The sequence below is a fragment of the Numenius arquata genome, chromosome 3, assembly GCF_964106895.1.
Source record: "Numenius arquata chromosome 3, bNumArq3.hap1.1, whole genome shotgun sequence".
NCBI lineage: Eukaryota > Metazoa > Chordata > Aves > Charadriiformes > Scolopacidae > Numenius > Numenius arquata.
The window spans coordinates 76176469-76193962 of NC_133578.1; the positions used below are offsets into that span (position 1 = coordinate 76176469).

The 17494-nt window shown below is 51.6% G+C and overlaps 1 protein-coding gene across 1 annotated transcript in view; it reads right to left on the reverse strand.

Moving 5' to 3' along the window:
* The window catches only part of ZC3H3 (zinc finger CCCH-type containing 3), a 179759-nt gene that overhangs the window by 7258 nt on the left and 155007 nt on the right, over positions 1–17494 (reverse strand). Inside the window, exons 10-11 of the mRNA XM_074145314.1 lie at positions 8621–8796; positions 6694–6902 (exon numbers count right to left, since the gene is read on the reverse strand). Coding sequence (XP_074001415.1) covers positions 6694–6902; positions 8621–8796 — 385 coding nt within the window. The remainder of the gene's footprint in view (positions 1–6693; positions 6903–8620; positions 8797–17494) is intronic.

The window sequence follows — 17494 nt, forward strand, 5'->3', positions numbered from 1 at the left end:
GAGACTTCAGGGTTTGGTGTCCTGCTGTCCTGCCTCTCCTTAGTGTCCTTGTCCCCTTTGTATCATCTGCTGAGGATCTGGGAGGTCCTGTAACTCCCATGAGCTCTCACCATCAAAGTGCCTGCACCTACTCCTGCTACCTCCTACCTGCAGCTCCCCAAACCACCTCCAAACCAACAATAAAGCTCCAGAGGTCTTGCTAATTAGGAGAGTATGTCAAATGGGGAAACTGAGGCACACGGAGGTCAAACACCACTCTCCTGCTAAAATCCCTATTCCTGCATAAAGATTTCAGTTGCTGCTCTTGCCTGCAGACGCTAAAATGACCGTGACTGAAGATCCAAGATGATCTGCAACCATCATGGTGATGCATCAAGACCTTCAATAGGTTCCTCAAAAGAGGAGACCCAGGAAAGAGCTTCTCCGGCACCTAGGTCAGACTTTGGGGAAGAGAGGTTCATTCCAGTGACTCCAAGAGAGGCCTGACAACAGTTGGTCATAATACCGCAACCAGTAGTGGGAGAGACCCACTAGGACCCTGCTCAGAAAGGGGGTGCGGTCAACAACAAGTCAATTGAGGGAACCTGGAGGAGGAATATACAGAAGAGCAGAAACGCTAAGAAGACTGTGTGGGACAGAACAGCTCCCCTCAGCCAAGTCATGGGAGATCCAGCAGCCATGGAGGTGGCCCCACCTGAAGGTGAGGCCACAGATGTGGTCCCACCCAAATTAACAGCCACGGAGCTGGACCAGCTGCAGGTGCAGCCATTGTCCCATGACTTCAGCATGGCCAAGGTCCTTTCCAAAAAGAGGCAACAAACCCCGCCAGGAAGTTCAAGACCTCTGCTCCCCACCAGCCAGGACCCCAGATCCTCAGATAAATCCAAGGTGGCTCAGATGCCTCCTGAAGGTAATTGGGATGGAAGAGACGGAACTGGGAGGTTTCTGTCTGGAGAAGAGAAGACTAATGGGAAATTGCTGTCTTCAACTACCTTTAGCTCTGCTCAAATAATCTCTGTCTTCAGTTACCAAAAGGTGGTTGACGTTGGAGCCAAACTCTCTATGGAGGTGCACAAGGGATGATGGATCAATGTAAAAAAACTACATAAAAAATTGTTCCTCTGGACAAACAAAAGGCTTCAGATCTCTCATGAAGAAGTCTGAGTTCAGCACTGAGGTCTGCACTAAATGCTTCATTAGCAGCGCTTTTCAGGATCAAGCTAATTGGGTAGCGCTGTGAAAATATCCAACACTTGTGAGACTGCACCTGGAGCTCTGCGGCCTCCCCAGAACAGAAGGACATGGCCATATTCGAGCGAGTTCAGTGGTGGCCACCAAGATGGTTGGGGTTGGAGCACAGTATATATGACGAGATCATAGAATCATAGAATGGTTTGGGTTGGAAGGGACCTTAAAGATCATTTAGACCAGATGTTTGTGACCACACAGAGAAACCAGTTCCCTGTATTTTATCCATAAAACATGTCCTCCATGACCCTACCAAGAGGAGAAGCTGGACTAAGTCCTGTCAGGGTCAAAGCTGACAACGGATGCTGGCTCCTGCTATCCCCGGACCCTTGTGTCAGACCTCTCCATCCCCAACTAAGCAGAGGTTCTCTGGAAGGCTTCAGGGCATCTTCTGCCACAGGCTCACACCGATCAAAAGGGCTGGGTGCCTCACCTGGCTGCCAAAATAAGTTTTGGATCAAAGAGCTAGCATCAGAAACAACCTCAAAGGAGATGCTGCAGGTGATGGTGACCCCACAGGACCTTTGGTGCAGGACCTGGTGCCAAGGGGTTGTCCATCCACGCGTGTCCCGTTGCGGGAGGTTCTCAAGCACGGGTCCAGCCCGGCGGAGAAGGGAGGAGGATTTGCATTTCCAAAGTTATTCCTCCAGAAGCGAAAGCTGTAAACAAACCCAGAAGCGCTGCACCTCCACCAATTCCTCCAAAGCCAAAGCGTTTGAGCGTGCTCAGCGGAGCCGTTAAAAAAGACTGTAGCGAGCATCTTCCATTAACGTTACGACCGTGAAATATGACAATAAAATGATAGCCGTATGGTCGCAAATTTGCAGCCCGCCGAGTTGCGAGGGGTTTATCGTCACTCAAACGTGCAGAGAGCTGTAAAATGTTTACAGAAAGGGTCGTTTGCAGCTATAAAATCCTCTTTTCTCTCCTAAACAAGGCTGAGTGGAGCCATTTACAAACCTCTGAATGTTCATCGGGGGAGAGGGGAACATCTGTTCTCTCCAGGAGTTTTCAGTGATCTTCTCGAACAAATTAACTAAAATGGGTGCTTTCTAATTAAATTAGCACTCGATTGGAATGGTTTGCATTGGTGCGCTTGCTTACAATTAGCGCGGGGAGGCCAGTTAGGCTCCAGCGCAGGCTATTTAACTGGAAGGTGAAATATGGAAAAGCCCATTACCTGGAAACGGGTGCCGGAGGGGTAGGAGAGCCTGCCGTCCCTCTGGCTCTGCCCTCCTGGCTGGAGAACACCAGGAGGTGAAGGATGGGATGCCACCAAGCCCACCCTTCCTAACTGGGATGCTCGACTGGAAGCCATTTGCTCTCCCTGTGCCACACGGATGACTTTTCGGAGGATGCCCAGAAAGCACCGGGACCCTCAAATTACTCCTCCGACCCCAAGTTACAAGGCTCCTCTTGCAGCTTGGGAACCCTCCTCATGGGAGGACAGCAGCGGATTCAACGTCACACGTGAAGACTACATAACTTCTTTCCAGCCCCCTTCTTCTATATCCCAAGGCCAGAGGCAGCAGACCCCCACTGAGACCCCTCAAGCTGATGCTGTTGCCCACGCTGGTCTTTAAAGGTCATCTCCAAACCCCGTCTCCATCTCTCCCGCACATGAAGCCAGTGTTTTTCTTCGTTCCTCCTGCCTTTGCCAGTATTAAAAGGGCATTTTCTCAAATTGTGGCCGTTTAACCAAGCAATTCACATCACTCCGTAATAATAACCTGTCCTCCTCCTTATTTACTACCCCACCAATTTTTGTGTCACCTTCAGGCTTTACAAGCAGAAAACGAATATTATTCTTGGTACAAAGGCTTCAGCAGGGACGTCTGCAGACCCCCCAAACCCCATCACAGACCCCAGCTACCACCTAGAGCTACGCAAGGACCCATCCTGACCACCATCTCCGCCCAAAGCAGCACCTCAAGCTCATAAGCACCAGTCCTGGTAATCTGGCCACCATGAAGCATTTGGTCCTTTAGCAGCATCAGTGGCCTCATCCTGTGCCCTCCAGAGATGACAACTTGTTAGTGGTCCAAGCTCCTTTTCTCCCGTGAGGTTATGGGGGTCCCTGGCTGCTGCTGTGCCTCCAAGTCCCTTCGTTTGTGTGTTGAGATGAGACTTTAATTATCCCAGCACTGAGCACGGGCAAACCCAGGCACCAAAGAGAATTTTTACCCCCCCAGACTTCACCACACACGACCGCTGAATCCCCTTGGCATGGAAACTGCTTCATCATCAGATGATTTTACATCCATATGCAATTCCTGCCCAGTTTTCCTTTCAGATCCTTACAGATCCTCCAGCATCCCCTTTCCTGATGCCACGTGCTCCCCAGGCAAAGGAGCATGGAGGGATGTGCAGCCCAACTCCATACCCACCAGCTCCCCACAGCCTTCCTCCAACACCCCTGGACTGAACCAGCTCCTTCTCCTCATCCTCCCACCCAAAACGCCTGGAAATCATCCTCCCCTGAAGGTGGAAACTGGAGTTAAGAGTTAAGAGGAAAAGGATGCCCTCGCTGCCAGGATGATGCCTCTGCCCTCTCGACTGGGTTGTTCCAGGCTGCCGAGTGCAATCCAAGGCGTTTCGACAGCTTTCTTGTCCGCGGATTAATTGCTCCGTCTTCATCGCGGAGATGAAAAACCCCGATTAAGCTTTGGGAATGCTCCCCCCGGCCCTGCCGCCAAGATCAAAAGGGAGTTGAATGAGGGCCAAGGAGAGGGAAGGAGGGAGGCACTCAAAGGGGAAGAAATCCCTGGAAAAGGGAAGCCGAGCGCTTCATCCCACCTCGCGGAGAGGAGCTTTCCCAGCCGGAACGGTCCCTCGACGTCTCCACCGCGCCACGGTTCGACAGTGCAAGCGCTCGCCTGTGACTTCAGGAATATGTTGTTAATCCTGGGAATTTTCTTTCCGACAGCGTTGAGGCATCTCAGCCCTCCCTGGCTCACAGCGCTTCCATGGCCGAGCCAGGCAAAGCCTCGCAGATCCTTGGCACCCACTTACAAACCAGCCCCAGCCCGTCTTTCGGCGCCTGAATTCATCCCTTCTCCCAGTGGGATCCCGCTCCGGCTGCGTGATCGCTCAGAGGAGGCACGGGATGGAAGACGGGGAGAGATGTTCCAGCTTTTCGGATCATACTGAACCACATTTGCCACCAGCCGAGCAGATTGCATCCTTATTGCCCCAAAATATTTTGATTTCTGAGCCGGATGCTGTCCCCCCTTTCTATGGTGGTGCTTAGGAGATGCGGCTGCTACACATCCCTCCAGCGAAGGACGGGAGACGAAAAGGAAAACGTGAAGCATCATCTGGCCAAAAACCTCCCATCCAGGGCTGGGAAGGACCAGGCACAATCTCTGCCTCACCATCTCCATCACCTCTTCTCCTATGGACGCATCCCTGGAGCACCCCAAAGTCCTGTCTCTTCCCTCGGAGCTGCTGGTGATTAAGGGATTTTCCAGTATAGGAGCTGAATTAGGAGAGGAGGAACCAAGGAAAATGTTGGGAGAAGCAGAAATGGAGTGAATCTCCACCACGAGCTGCTTTGCAGAGAAAACAAAGACGTTTCTTCTCGTTGCTTCAACAATTTTCTCCTTTTCCCCACAGGTTTCCCCACAGTCAGTTCCGTTTCAAACAGTTAAAACATTTCCCCGAACTTTTCCAAAATTCAAAAAAAAGGCGAGGCAGAAGCTGTTTCCTCGTACGTGTCGGAGTTTGTAAGAAGTTTTGCTTGTCCTAAAACTCCATTTTCCAAAAATTTTACTGATTTCCAAAGCCTCTTCCCCCACTTTTTAATAAAAAAAAGCAAAGAAGCTCTTCCTTCCAACTTGCAAACACCCCGTCCCACTTCTTACCAGGGATGTTTTTATTTCAAAGCTTCGAAGCTATTTCACATCGGGAAACGTGTGTGATGGATCATAGAATCATAGAATCATCTGGGCCAGAAGGGACCTTCAGAGGTCATCTAGTCCGACCCCCCCCTGCAGTCCACAGGGACACCCCCAACTAGACCAGGTTGCCCAGGGCCTCGTCGAGCTTCACCTTGAATGTCTCCAGGGAAGGGGCCTCAACCACCTCCCTGGGCAACCTCTTCCAGTGTTCCACCACCCTCATGGTAAAGAACTTATTCCTAATGTCTAATCTAAATCTGCTTTTTTTCCGGTTTAAAGCCATTACCCCTCGTCCTGTCACTGCAGGCCTTTGTAAACAGACCCTCCCCAGCCTTCCTGTAGGCCCCCCTCAGGTACTGGGAGGACGCTATGAGGTCTCCCCGGAGCCTCCTTTTCTCCAGGCTGAACAACCCCAGCTCCCTCAGCCTGTCCTCATAGGAGAGGTGCTCCAACCCCCTGATCATTTTCGTGGCCCTCCTCTGGACCCGCTCCATCAGGTCCATGTCCTTCTTATATTGAGGGCTCCAGACCTGCACACAGCGCTCCAGGTGAGGTCTCACCAGAGCAAAGTGGCAGAATCACCTCTCTGGATCTGCTGGCAACACATCTCCTGATGCAGCCCAGGATGTGATTGGCCTTCTGGGCTGCGAGAGCACATTGCCTGCTCATGTCCAGCTTCTCGTCCATCAGCACCCCCAAGTCCCTTTCCTCAGGGCTGCTTTCTAATACCTCATCCCCCAGGCTGTATTGACAGCGAGGATTCTTCCGGCCCAGGTGCATAACTCTGCACTTGCTTTTGTTGAACCTCATGAGTTTTACTTGAGCCCAGCTCTCCAGCATGTCCAGGTCCCTCTGGATGACATCCCATCCCTCTGGTGGATCAACAAGACCACACAGCTTGGTGTCGTCCGCAAACTCCATCCCTCTGTCTATATCGTTGATAAAAATGTTGAACAGTACTGGTCCCAGCACAGACCCTTGAGGGACACCACTTGTCACTGCTCTCCGTCTGGACTTAAAGCCATTGAGTACTACCCTCTGGATGCGACCATCCAGACAATTCCTTATCCACTGAACCGTCCACCCATCAAATCCGTATCTCTCCAGTTTGGCGAGCAGGATGTCATGGGGGACCGTGTCCAGAGGGGGGTGGTCCAGAGGTCCAGATGTCCTTCTCCAGGTCCAGTGATGAGGCACAACATCCCTGCATCCCTCTGAAGCACCTTCCTACTGGGAACCGCTGCGGCTCCGTCACAGGAACGAGACCGGATTCATCATCATAAAATTTATAGGATAAGGAAGAAGGAGCCGATGACAAACAATGGGGGTAAAATCCTACCGCGTGGTTTCGGAAGCAGAGCCGGGGGCGTGCACAGAGATGCAAGTCCCCATTGCCATCCCAGTTTTGAGTTCCCAGCTTAACTGGTTTGGTGACTCACGAGGAACACCGATCCCACCAAAACCCATGGAAAGCAGCAGGGGAATATCTCTCTCGCTCAGTGAATCGGAGCACACGTGAGCGAAAAGCAGAGCAAGCGCTTCCTACCTGGCTCGTCCTCTGACTCTTCCTCATCCTTCTCCACTTTGCAGCCCGGGTCACCGGGGCAGGGTGAGGATTGGAGGGAGATGAAGGACGGCAGCTTTTGCAGCCTGCTGGTTGCCGAGGTCTCCGTCTCTTTCCAAAACTTCACTTCTTGCTCCGCGCTGGAAGGTCCGGGCATTTCCCCGTCATCGTGGACCTGAGCTGGATTATTCCTGCAGGAGGAAAAAAATAATAAGGAAAAATAAAACGATCCCAAACGATCCCTCTTGGCAACACCACGTGCAATGGAAGAAGCTGGGCTCCATCCCAGCTGCATCCCAGGATGCTCTGTATCTCCAATTTCCCAGGAGCCAGCTCAAATTCAGCCAGAGTTTCTTATTTCCCAGCTGGATCCCTTGCCCTGGGCTTCTCTGCCAGGTTTCCAGTTCTTGGATGCTCCTGGAGGTGCTGGGCTCCCCTTTGGGTGCCGGCTGGAGAAGAGGAGAGACGTAGGGAGCAGGGATGGCTCAAAGATGCCCCACTGGCCCTGGCACAGCCCCAGCCCTGCCACCCTCCTCCCAGCCCAGCGAACGTGACACTTCAGCTCATCCGACGTCTCCGATGATGGTGCCAATAAAGGGATTAAAAAAAAAACACCTCCCAAGCAGCTTCCAAGCTCAGACAGGGCTCCCTTTCCCAGCAGAGGATGCCAGGAGCCAGCCCCAGGGATGGTGGTGAGGGGTGTGTGCCTCCTGCCGCCCAGCCCTGAGCTCATGTCTCCTTACCTAAAAAGACCAAGGAGCTATTTTACACCTCGTTCACACCAGGGGACGTGAGCTGGGTGTCATTCCAAGGCTCTTATGTCACCGGGGATAAGTTCGGAGAGTCCGTCTGAGTGCTCGTCCCCCCTTCGCTACCTTATAAGGCAGGGCTGGGATGAGACCCAGGACCGGGCAAGAGCATGGACCAGACCAGCACAACTCCCAAGACCCCACATTTCCATCCCACCTTCATCCCCACGTCCCGCTGCAAAGACCTGCAGAAGAGCTGAGCATCCAAGCCAGCGTTCTCTCCTCCCGTTAACCAGGAATTTTAGATTTTGGCTTTTAAAGCCAAATTTCAATTTGGCCATAATTTAAATTACATCGGGATGTAGTCGTTCCGCAGGCAGGGCTCAGGGGTGAGGGCAGAAGAAGGCAAGGAATGCACCAAGCTCAAGAAAATCTGTGTCCCTGTGGGGATGAGGACCAACGTGTCCCTCAGCCTGCAGGCTCCATCCCAGCACCCAAAAGCATCGTCTTTGCCCAGAGAGAGCTCAGAGAGCTTCCAAGGATTAACCAAGAAATCAACGCAGCATCAAAAGGCTTTACAAAGCCTATTTTATTGCCATGTCCATCTCCATTTCTACTTCTTCAGGCAGCGAGTCCCATCCTGATGGTGAGTCCCTCCATGCCACATTGAGGGCTCAGCTCTGCTCTCCGCCATGGATTTGAAGAAGAGAAAGGAAGAGGGATGATGGTTTCCAGTTTCCCACGGAGCTACAGATAAGATGTACCCACTTTTGGTGGTGGGGTCTCTATCAGGCCTTCTCCATTTCCCAAGAGGAAGGTCTACAAAAGCCCCCAAGACACCTGGAGGTGCCAAAGCCCTGGGCAGCACATAAGGGTGAAGATACACACACTCCAATGGCACGCATCGAGTAGCAAGATGTTTTCCTCTCTTTCTTCTCCATCAGCTCTGTCTGGAGACCTCCCTCTCGAGCATGGACCCTCCCCAACCCTATTGCCCATGGTGGCTCTACCAAGAAGGCACCACAGTGACCCACATCAGCAACATCTTAAAATAAACCCTCAGGCAGATGGATACGCATCTGGAAGAGGAAACATCCAGAACAGGATGGGAAGAGAACTGTTGAAGAGCAGCAAAGTGGGTTTCTTCTGCTCTTTCCTACCTGCTTGTCTCCTCCCAGACCCGTCTCCACTTGGAGGGGGGGTCGCTGCGGTCCTCATCTTCTGCCTTTCTTGCGTGGCGCTTCTTCTGAGGGTGCAGGAGCTTGCACCGGGCGCCTCTGGGGCAGACACCTTTCTTGGCAAAGTCAGGGCAAACCAGCGTGTGCTTCTTCTTGCACTGTGAGGGAAAAAGAGAAGAACGTTGGGAAAGGCAGCAAAAGCCCCGCAGGGAGGACACGTTCTCAGAGCTGAGCTCCTTCAAGTGGCACCAACACATTGTTAAAGGAAGAGAAGGACGTGTAGGTGCTTCCTTCTCTGTATCAAAACATTGTTCCATGCCAAAATACTATTTAAAAATAATATTATCCTCTGGGAGACATTACACTCACCCGCAGCTTTCCAAGAGCCTGATTTTATTGACCCAAACCGCCAAAGTCTTAACAACAATGATCTACTCCCAAGCTGGTGATGTCCCAAAGAGGACATCCCAAAAGGATGGTCCCAAAGAGGTTAAGTGGGCTTGAGAAGCTGGTTTTGAAGAGAACACAGGGTTTTCTTGTCCCAGACATGCTTGGGATTTGGGGAGGAGGAGGAAAGAGCAGGAACGAAGCACTTTTAGGACTTATTTTAGGATCGCTGCCTGGACCACCTTCCTGATGAAGGTGGCTGAGGGTTGGAGCTCAACCTGGTCTGCTCAGGGCTTGGAAATGAGCTTGGTTGATGCTCTCCTGTCCAAGGAAGCTTAGTGTGGACACAGCATGGGGCTGGCAAAATGACGGCATCAAGATATTCACCCCTAAAACTGCTTCTGTGCTCCCAGCCTGTAATTCTGGTGGCTCCCAGCAGCAACGCTCACAGCCGTCCCCGCAGCCACCAGCTGTGCCAGTGGGAGACGTCAGCAGTGCTCCACAGCTTCCTCCAGACAAGGCTTTCTGCCAGGAAATGGCCCTTTTTGGTAGAAAGAAAGGTGGGATGAGATGCAGACAGGGCAGAAGAGACAGCTTCAGGTGGGATTTCTATCTGTGTGGCTGGGAATGTCGGCTGGGGCGGGGAGAGAGAAAGAACAGCCTCTCCCTAATCTCCAACTGTTCCCAACACCCAGTGACCCAGAGTTCATCCCAGCATATCCCAAGGGATGCAGGGTGGGAGAAGGTACTGGAGCCCTGTTTGGCCCCACGATTCCCTGGGGGGACCCCCTCAGGATGCTCCCTCTTACGCCTCAGGATGAGCCCACCTTGGCACCACCCCATGACGACACCCATGGCAAGACCCAACACAACACACACGGCGCAATGAAGGCTCCACAAAACCAAGACCCATTTGCCTGTTCACCTTCTCCATGAGCAAAGACGGAGCCTGTTTTTTCCCTATGTGGGTCCTTCCACCCTCAGACACCCATGCTGCAAACCTCCTGGCTACAGGATAGCACAGATGCTCAAATTTTCATAGAGTCATAGAATTGTCAAGATTGGAAGGGACCTTTCAGATCATGGAGTCCAACCAGCAACCCAACACTGACAAACCCACTGTTAACTCATGTCCCTCAGCACCACGTCTGCCCGGCTTTTCAATACCTCCAGGGGTGGTGACTCCACCACTGCCCTGGGCAGCCTCTTCCAAGGCTTCACAAGCCTTTTCATGAAGAAATTTTTTTCCTAATATCCATCCTAAACCTCCCCTGGCACAACTTGAGGCCGCTTCCTCTTGTCCTATCGCCTGTTCCTTGGGAGAAGAGACCGACTCCCACCTCTCTACAACCTCCTTTCAGGAGGTAGTGAACCCCCTTTTGCACAAGTTTAGGGGAAAAGGGGACAAATCTACAGGAAAAGACACACAATGAGGATTTCAGCATGATCATCCTCGCCTGTTTATAAAAATGCATCTTCCTGACGAGGTGGGATGTAGGTGAGCTCTTGCCCTTTTAATGCAACTTGACTTTGGGGGCATGGGAGACGCTCCTCATGATGACCTTTGGGATTAAGCGGCAGCCCTGCTGAGCCCTGGGAGCTCTCTCCTTGAAAGGGCAAAAGGGTTCAGCAGCTCTGATGCCTGGGGCTGGTCACTGAAGTTAACAGCAGAGCAAGGAGCTCATCTGCTGGAGGTTGGGGACGGCGCTGAGCAGCAGGAGGGCTGGGGATCCAGATGGGCACATGGACATCGGCTCGATGGGGCGGACGGTGCAGCGACAGCACCGCTTTTCCACTGAAAATTCATTAAAAAAACCCAGTTCCTGTGACTTTCCCCCTCTATTTGAAGGAGCTTCAATGGCAAGTAAGTCTACAATGGGCAACCTGAAAGTAGAGTCATCTCTGAACAACACTCAGGCTCTGCCGTTACTCCAAAATCCTATGTTTCATAGAATCACAGAATCATAGAATGGTTTGGGTTGGAAAGGACCTTTCAAGATCATCTGGTCCAACTTCCCTGTCATAGGCTAAGACATCTTTCACTGCCAGGGCAGTAGCTCTTCAGAGCCTCTGCCCAAGGATGTGAGATCAACTCCTGAATAGCGGTTTCCAGCACAAACTGGACTTGGGAAGCGGAAGAGCAGGAAAATAGAGCCCTGGCCTTAAAAAGCCACATGGATTATAGAATCATTAAGGTTGGAAAAGACCCTTTATATCATCGAGTCCAACCGTAAACCTCAGATTGTCACAACCACCACTAAACCATGTCCCTCAGCACCACGTCTACCCATCTTTTCAATATCTCCACGGATGGTGACTCCACCACTTCCCTGGGCAGCCCCTTCTAATGCTTGATAACCCTTTCGGTGAAGAAATTTTTCCTAAGATCCATCCTAAACTTCCCCTAGCGCAACTTGAGGCCGTTTCCTCTTGTCCTATCGCCTGTTCCTTGGGAGAAGAGACCGACACCAACCTCCCTACAACTTCCTTTCAGGCAGTTGGATGCACCACCCTCGCAGCCGGTGGTGATGCTGTTTTGCCGAAGAACGATGCTATTCTGGGGAAAAGCCGAGAAACGTGGCTGTTTCTTCCCAGCAGGGCACCTGAGGGACGGGTTACAAATCCCTAGGCGCCGGCGGGGGGACAGTGCCATGGTCCCGGCTGGGTATCGGGATGTGCCACCTCCCCCGTGCTCTCACCGGCACCACCCTGGAAGTCAATCATTGTACCAGACCACGTTTATTGGCTCCACGGCAAAAAGATACTTAATAAAGAAAACAAACCATGTCCGACTAATCCCAGGGTTGCGTTCCCGGCTCGGGTTTCTAATGGCTTTTCCACGCTGCTCCCAGGGCTCGGCCCTTCTTCCGTAATGCCCCGTCCATCACCGCTGTTTCGGGGCTGGGATAGTGAGGTTGGGATCACCTCGGTGGCTGGAAAAGCCCCTCCTGTTTATTTACGGCAGCTCTTCTGCTCTTGCCCTGCATCCCAAACACGCCAGGGCTGGGTTGCCATAAGGTTTGCCGCTTGCCGTGTGTTAACCAGGATGAAGCCAAGTGGGGGCTGCAGGGTGCCGGGTGCCATCCCGCGCCTGGGGGCCATCCGATCCCTTCCACCTGTCGGGGTGGCTAATTATACCCCCGTGGGAGCCCCGCCAACCCACAGGTTGGACCATAAAAAGAGAAAAAAAACCTCTCCGGTCCCATCCAAAAGAGACAACAGAAAACTCAGAGCACCCCTAAAAAGCCCTGGGGAGAAATCTCGGGTGCTGACAAGGATGTCCCCATCCTGCCGATGTCTCCATCCTGGTGTTCTGGCTCCGGGGTTCCCCCCCGCAGCCCAGTCCAGCAGTGGTGCCCAGTGCTGGGAGGGTGCCCAGCTGGCAACCCCCGTGGCTGGGACTCCTCCCTGGCTGCCAAGACAGCCCTGGGTGAAATTCAAGGTGCTGTTAATGACCCACAAAGCCTTAAATGGCCCAACAGTCCCCAACGCACACAGGGAGCGAGACGGGGGACGAGGAGGTTTGCAGGGCGCAGCCTTCTTTAGCACGGACCTGGCAAAGGAGGAGGCAGCAACTGGTTCAAGGTCCCGGCTCAGCCAGGGGAATGACGTTAATTAACATTTTCCACGAACGAGCTTGGCAGGAGGCGGTGGAGGGCGGGAGGAAGGCAAAGCTGGGTTACTGGGCCGATCAACAACCACCCACTGACCTTACGGGGTAGGGATGAGAGGTCCCATCCAGCCCGGCATTCCCAGCTCCGCTCCACCAGCAGTTAGCCCAGGTTGAACTTCTCAAGTATCTCCAGGCTTGTCTCACCCCCTGCTCAATCGCTCCTTTGCCAGCGCCAGGGGACGGCAGGTGACAAGGGACCAGCAGAAGGACAAGAGATGGCCAAGTGCTGGAGCATCTTCCCATCTCCTTGGACCCATGTCCATCTCTCCATCCACTGCGATGGACAGGAGCCCAGCTCCTGCCTGGAAACCCAGAGCGCCATGGTGATAAAAGTACCAAACAGACCTTCTGGGGAAGGGAAGCATTAAAAGCACGAGTTAATCCCCAAAATCCAAGGGCCTCAACTCAAGTGCTTTCTATTTTTTAAAGCCCTCCGCACAGCCACGTAGCTTCCCCAGAGCTATTACAGGTGGCCCCATCGCCGAGCAGCGGGATTAACCGGCTGGATTGATGTCAGGCTGTTTTAATGTCCCTCTTACCCACCACGTCTCAGCACTAAGTGGCTGTTGGGAAGCTATCGCTGGAGGTGGCGGAGCAGTTTTCTGATGCCGCTCCGAACTGACAAGCCAGTAAATAGCTTTTTTTTTGATGGCTTTTTTATAATTGGGTGCAGATGGAAGCAGCCTTAAAAAAAAAAATATCCCAGCTCCCTGTCATTAAAACCTGGAGGACGATACATCCAAACATCAACCAGGCCATGGAATAACGATGGAGAAATTTAGCCAACACGATTATCTTAAGGAATTCGCTCCAAAATGGGTTTCTGCCCCCCAAAAAAAAGTTTGGTGCCCTAGCAAAATGCTTGTAGGGAAGCATTGACTTCTGATGGCCTTCTCCAAATGCTTGATAGGATTTGGGATCTACCAAACGCTCTCCAGGTTCTACTGCAAAGCTGTGAGCCCTCTCTCTTGGTATTTGCGGGCAATTAAACAGCATTTGAGCTAACATACCTCCGGAGGTGGAGCAAGAATTGGACAGAGTTTCTGCAATCACTGGGAACATAATATTTAAGAGGGACTGAAAAAGCCTTGTCCCTGCAGCATCCATTCCCCCGGTGTGGTTCATCCCGAATAGAAATGACCTAAGGGATGGGGCTCTCCGTCGCATCCCTTCTCTGCCACCTTAGAGCTTCCTGCAATTAGCCTTGTCGAGCTTCCTGAGGTTCACATGGCCCCACTTCTCCAGCCTGCCCAGGTCCCTCTGGATGGTATCCCTTCCCTCAACGGAATCAACGGCACCACCCAGCTTGGTGTCATCTGCAAACTAGATGAGGTTGCACTCAATCCTATGTCACTGACGAAGATACTAAACAGTTAATAGTCCCAGTAGAGACCATTAAGGGACATCACTTGGTACTCGTTTCTACTTGGACATTGAGGCATTATAACACTTTAGATGGGGACATCCAGAAGGTGAATTCCAAACCAAAGAGCAAAGACCAGCATTCACCCCTGCATGGGCATGTCTACAGCATTCAGTCATTCCCTGCTCTACCTTGTTGAGGAACCCCATTTCCATCAGAGACTCTCACAATCTCATTCATCACACCCCAAAGCTGTGATGGAGCCACTTTCATACTGGGAATCCATCAATGGTGAGTATCGACCCCAAATCATCGTCCACGGAGCAAGGCAGACACCCTCTGGACACCACCCCCTACAGTGTCATCTGTATCAGGGATGACAGGGGCTCTACCACAGGCGTAATTTCCAGGTGGCTCAGGGAAGGTGTCACCCAGTGCTTGCAGGATGCAGAGATCATCCAACAATGAAGAACAGATGGGACCGAAGGGAGATCCCAGCACGGGAAGCAAAGATGAAATCTGCTCTTCTTTGTGTTCATCTGTACAGAAGTTCAGGTTGAAATCAAGAACTCTTTGCCTCATCAGTTTATTCCCCGACTTTATAACCGTGATTCAGCGACTGCTTGTCCCCTGAACTTCCTAATTTTCATGTTTTGCGATGTACCTCTTTCTACAAAGATATTGAAGTGCAAGAGAGAAAAATCACAGACCGGTATTTATCTCAGCACTATTATCAACTAGCCCAGGCTATTAAGCGGTTCAAGTTTACCCTGATAAGCAACATCTTTAATGCAAGCCTCTGAATGCTGTTGAAGATACTACAGTTAAATTAAAGTAGCAATAAGAACCCTCATTATGCCATTAAAGAGTACGGTAAATAAGATGCAACTTGGAAACCCACAAAGATTTCCGCAGCAACACGCGAGGAGGATTGGGCATGGAAAAAACCTGATTAGTTTTAATTTTTTTTTCTGCTACGAAGCGTTTTCAACGAAAAGGTCCCATCGCCATTACCAAGATTTATCATTTACCATCAGCAGCAAAGCCATCGTCACCCAGAGGAGATGCACAAGGACTCGACGTCCCCAGGAAAGCAAACGAGGTCTACCCTGGCAGATCTCAACCTGCTCAAATCCAGCCTGGCCACCGTTTGTGATGCTACAAGCAGGCTCATTACCAAGTCTATTCCTTGTTTTTTTTTCAAGAAAGATTTTACTTACTAATCAGTTTGTTGACTGAAGATTTCTGCTACACATTACAGGAAAAAAAAACAACAACCCAAATCAAGCAGGCAACTCTAGCACCCAGAAAACATCTGTCAACCAGAGCCAAAATTAAAGATAAATGAAATGAAGTTGCTTTTGTAGTTGATTTTCCTACCGCTGCAGTGAACTATAAAAGAGCTATCAAAGGCAGAGCTCTCCATCAGCTATTTCTGAACGATGGGAGAAGGTAAGCCCCAAATCCCCCATCCCAGAGAAAGGACTGCCCCACTGGTGGATCTCTAGTGCCACCCAGACATGCCAGTAAGCCCTGAAAATCAGCTGGAAAGCTGAGGTTTGCTCCCACACCATGAACCCACAGCTGGATACGTGGCTACCACCTACAGATATGCCTAAAATATCATTAAAACCTCCTGGCAAACAGACCCAACACAATTTGGGTCAAAACGAAGGTGAGGGAGCCATGCCCAGGTGGTTCTCCACGGTATGCCTGCTCTGGCACCAGGAAAAAGGATGCTGATGCCTCCACCTGGCAAACTCCTCTCCTCTTCTCCCCCACATCCATGGTGACATCCTACCTGAGAAAGCCCAGAGAGGGCTTGAAAACTCTAAAACCAGCCCCACGCAAAGCTTCACACACGCAACCAGCATTTCCGTAGCTAAGACCAGGCGTTTCTAGCACCTTGTCCTCCATCTGAGCCCAAAATAATTTGAATGCAAGATGGAAATAAATTTAAATCTTACATGGCTTTATCCCTTGCACGAGCGAGAGAAGGGGGAGAAGCTGCCGAGATGCACCATCAGCAAGTTTGCAGATGACACCAAGCTGTGCGGTGTTGTCGATACACCAGAGGGATGGGATGTCATTCAGAGGGACCTGGACAGGCTGGAGAGGTGGGCCCAGTTGAACCTCATGAGATTCAACAAAAGCAAGTGCAGGATTCTGCACCTGGGAAGAAACAATCCTCAGTATAAATACAGCCTGGGGGATGAGGTATTAGAAAGCAGCCCTGAGGAAAGGGACTTGGGGGTGCTGATGGATGAGAAGCTGGACATGAGCAGGCAATGTGCTCTCGCAGCCCAGAAGGCCAATCACATCCTGGGCTGCATCAAAAGAAGTGTTGCCAGCAGATCCAGAGAGGTGATTCTGCCACTTTGCTCTGCTCTGGTGAGACCTCACCTGGAGCACTGTGTGCAGGTCTGGAGCCCTCAATATAGAAAGGACACGAACCTGATGGAGCGGGTCCAGAGGAGGACCACGAAAATGATCAGGGGGTTGGAGCACCTCTGCTACGAGGACAGACTGAGGGAGCTGGGGTTGTTCAGCTTGGAGAAAAGGAGGCTCCAGGGAGACCTCATAGCGGCCTTCCAGTACCTGAGGGGGGCCTACAGGAAGGCTGGGGAGGGTCTGTTTACAAAGGCCTGCGGTGACAGGACGAGGGGTAATGGCTTTAAACTGGAAAAAAGCAGATTTAAATTAGACATTAGGAATAAGTTCTTTACCATGAGGGTGGTGGAGCACTGGAAGAGGTTGCCCAGGGAGGTGGTTGAGGCCCCTTCCCTTGAGATATTCAAGGTGAAGCTCGACGAGGCCCTGGGCAACCTGGTCTAGTTGGGGGTGTCCCTGCTGACTGCGGGGAGGTCGGACTAGATGACCTTTGGAGGTCCCTTCCGGCCCGGACCAATCTATGAATCTATGCTTTCATGGCACACCTCCTCATCGCAAGTGTGTAAAATGGACCATCTCTTAAGAAGCAATTTGCTGATGTCCAGACCTTAAAGCCCAACCTTCAGGGTAAATCTGTTTGAGGTTTGATTCTTCTAATAAGAACAGGAGTGAGTTTTATCCACGGCGCAGGATGCGTTTGGTGACCAGGAGGTACAGAGCGGGGCACTGGGGCTCAGCAAGCCCAACCCCATGTAGGACATCTTTAAAGATTTCACCGAGATGGAAGAAAAAAGGGATATGTCTCTAAGGAGCAAAATCATGCAAGTCTTTCTCCTCTTCCTCTTCCGCACCCTTTGACCAGCTCATTCATTCACTGATTTACAGCTTTAATGAACATCCCCCACATTTGCCTCCTGGGCAGCCCCTCATCATGAGACGATCGCATCGCCGTTTCCCCATGGTCCTTCTGCTCAAGTCTGGCCAGATTCTGCACAGGTACACGATCCTGTCCTTCCCTATCCAACGCTACGAGTGTGTCCTG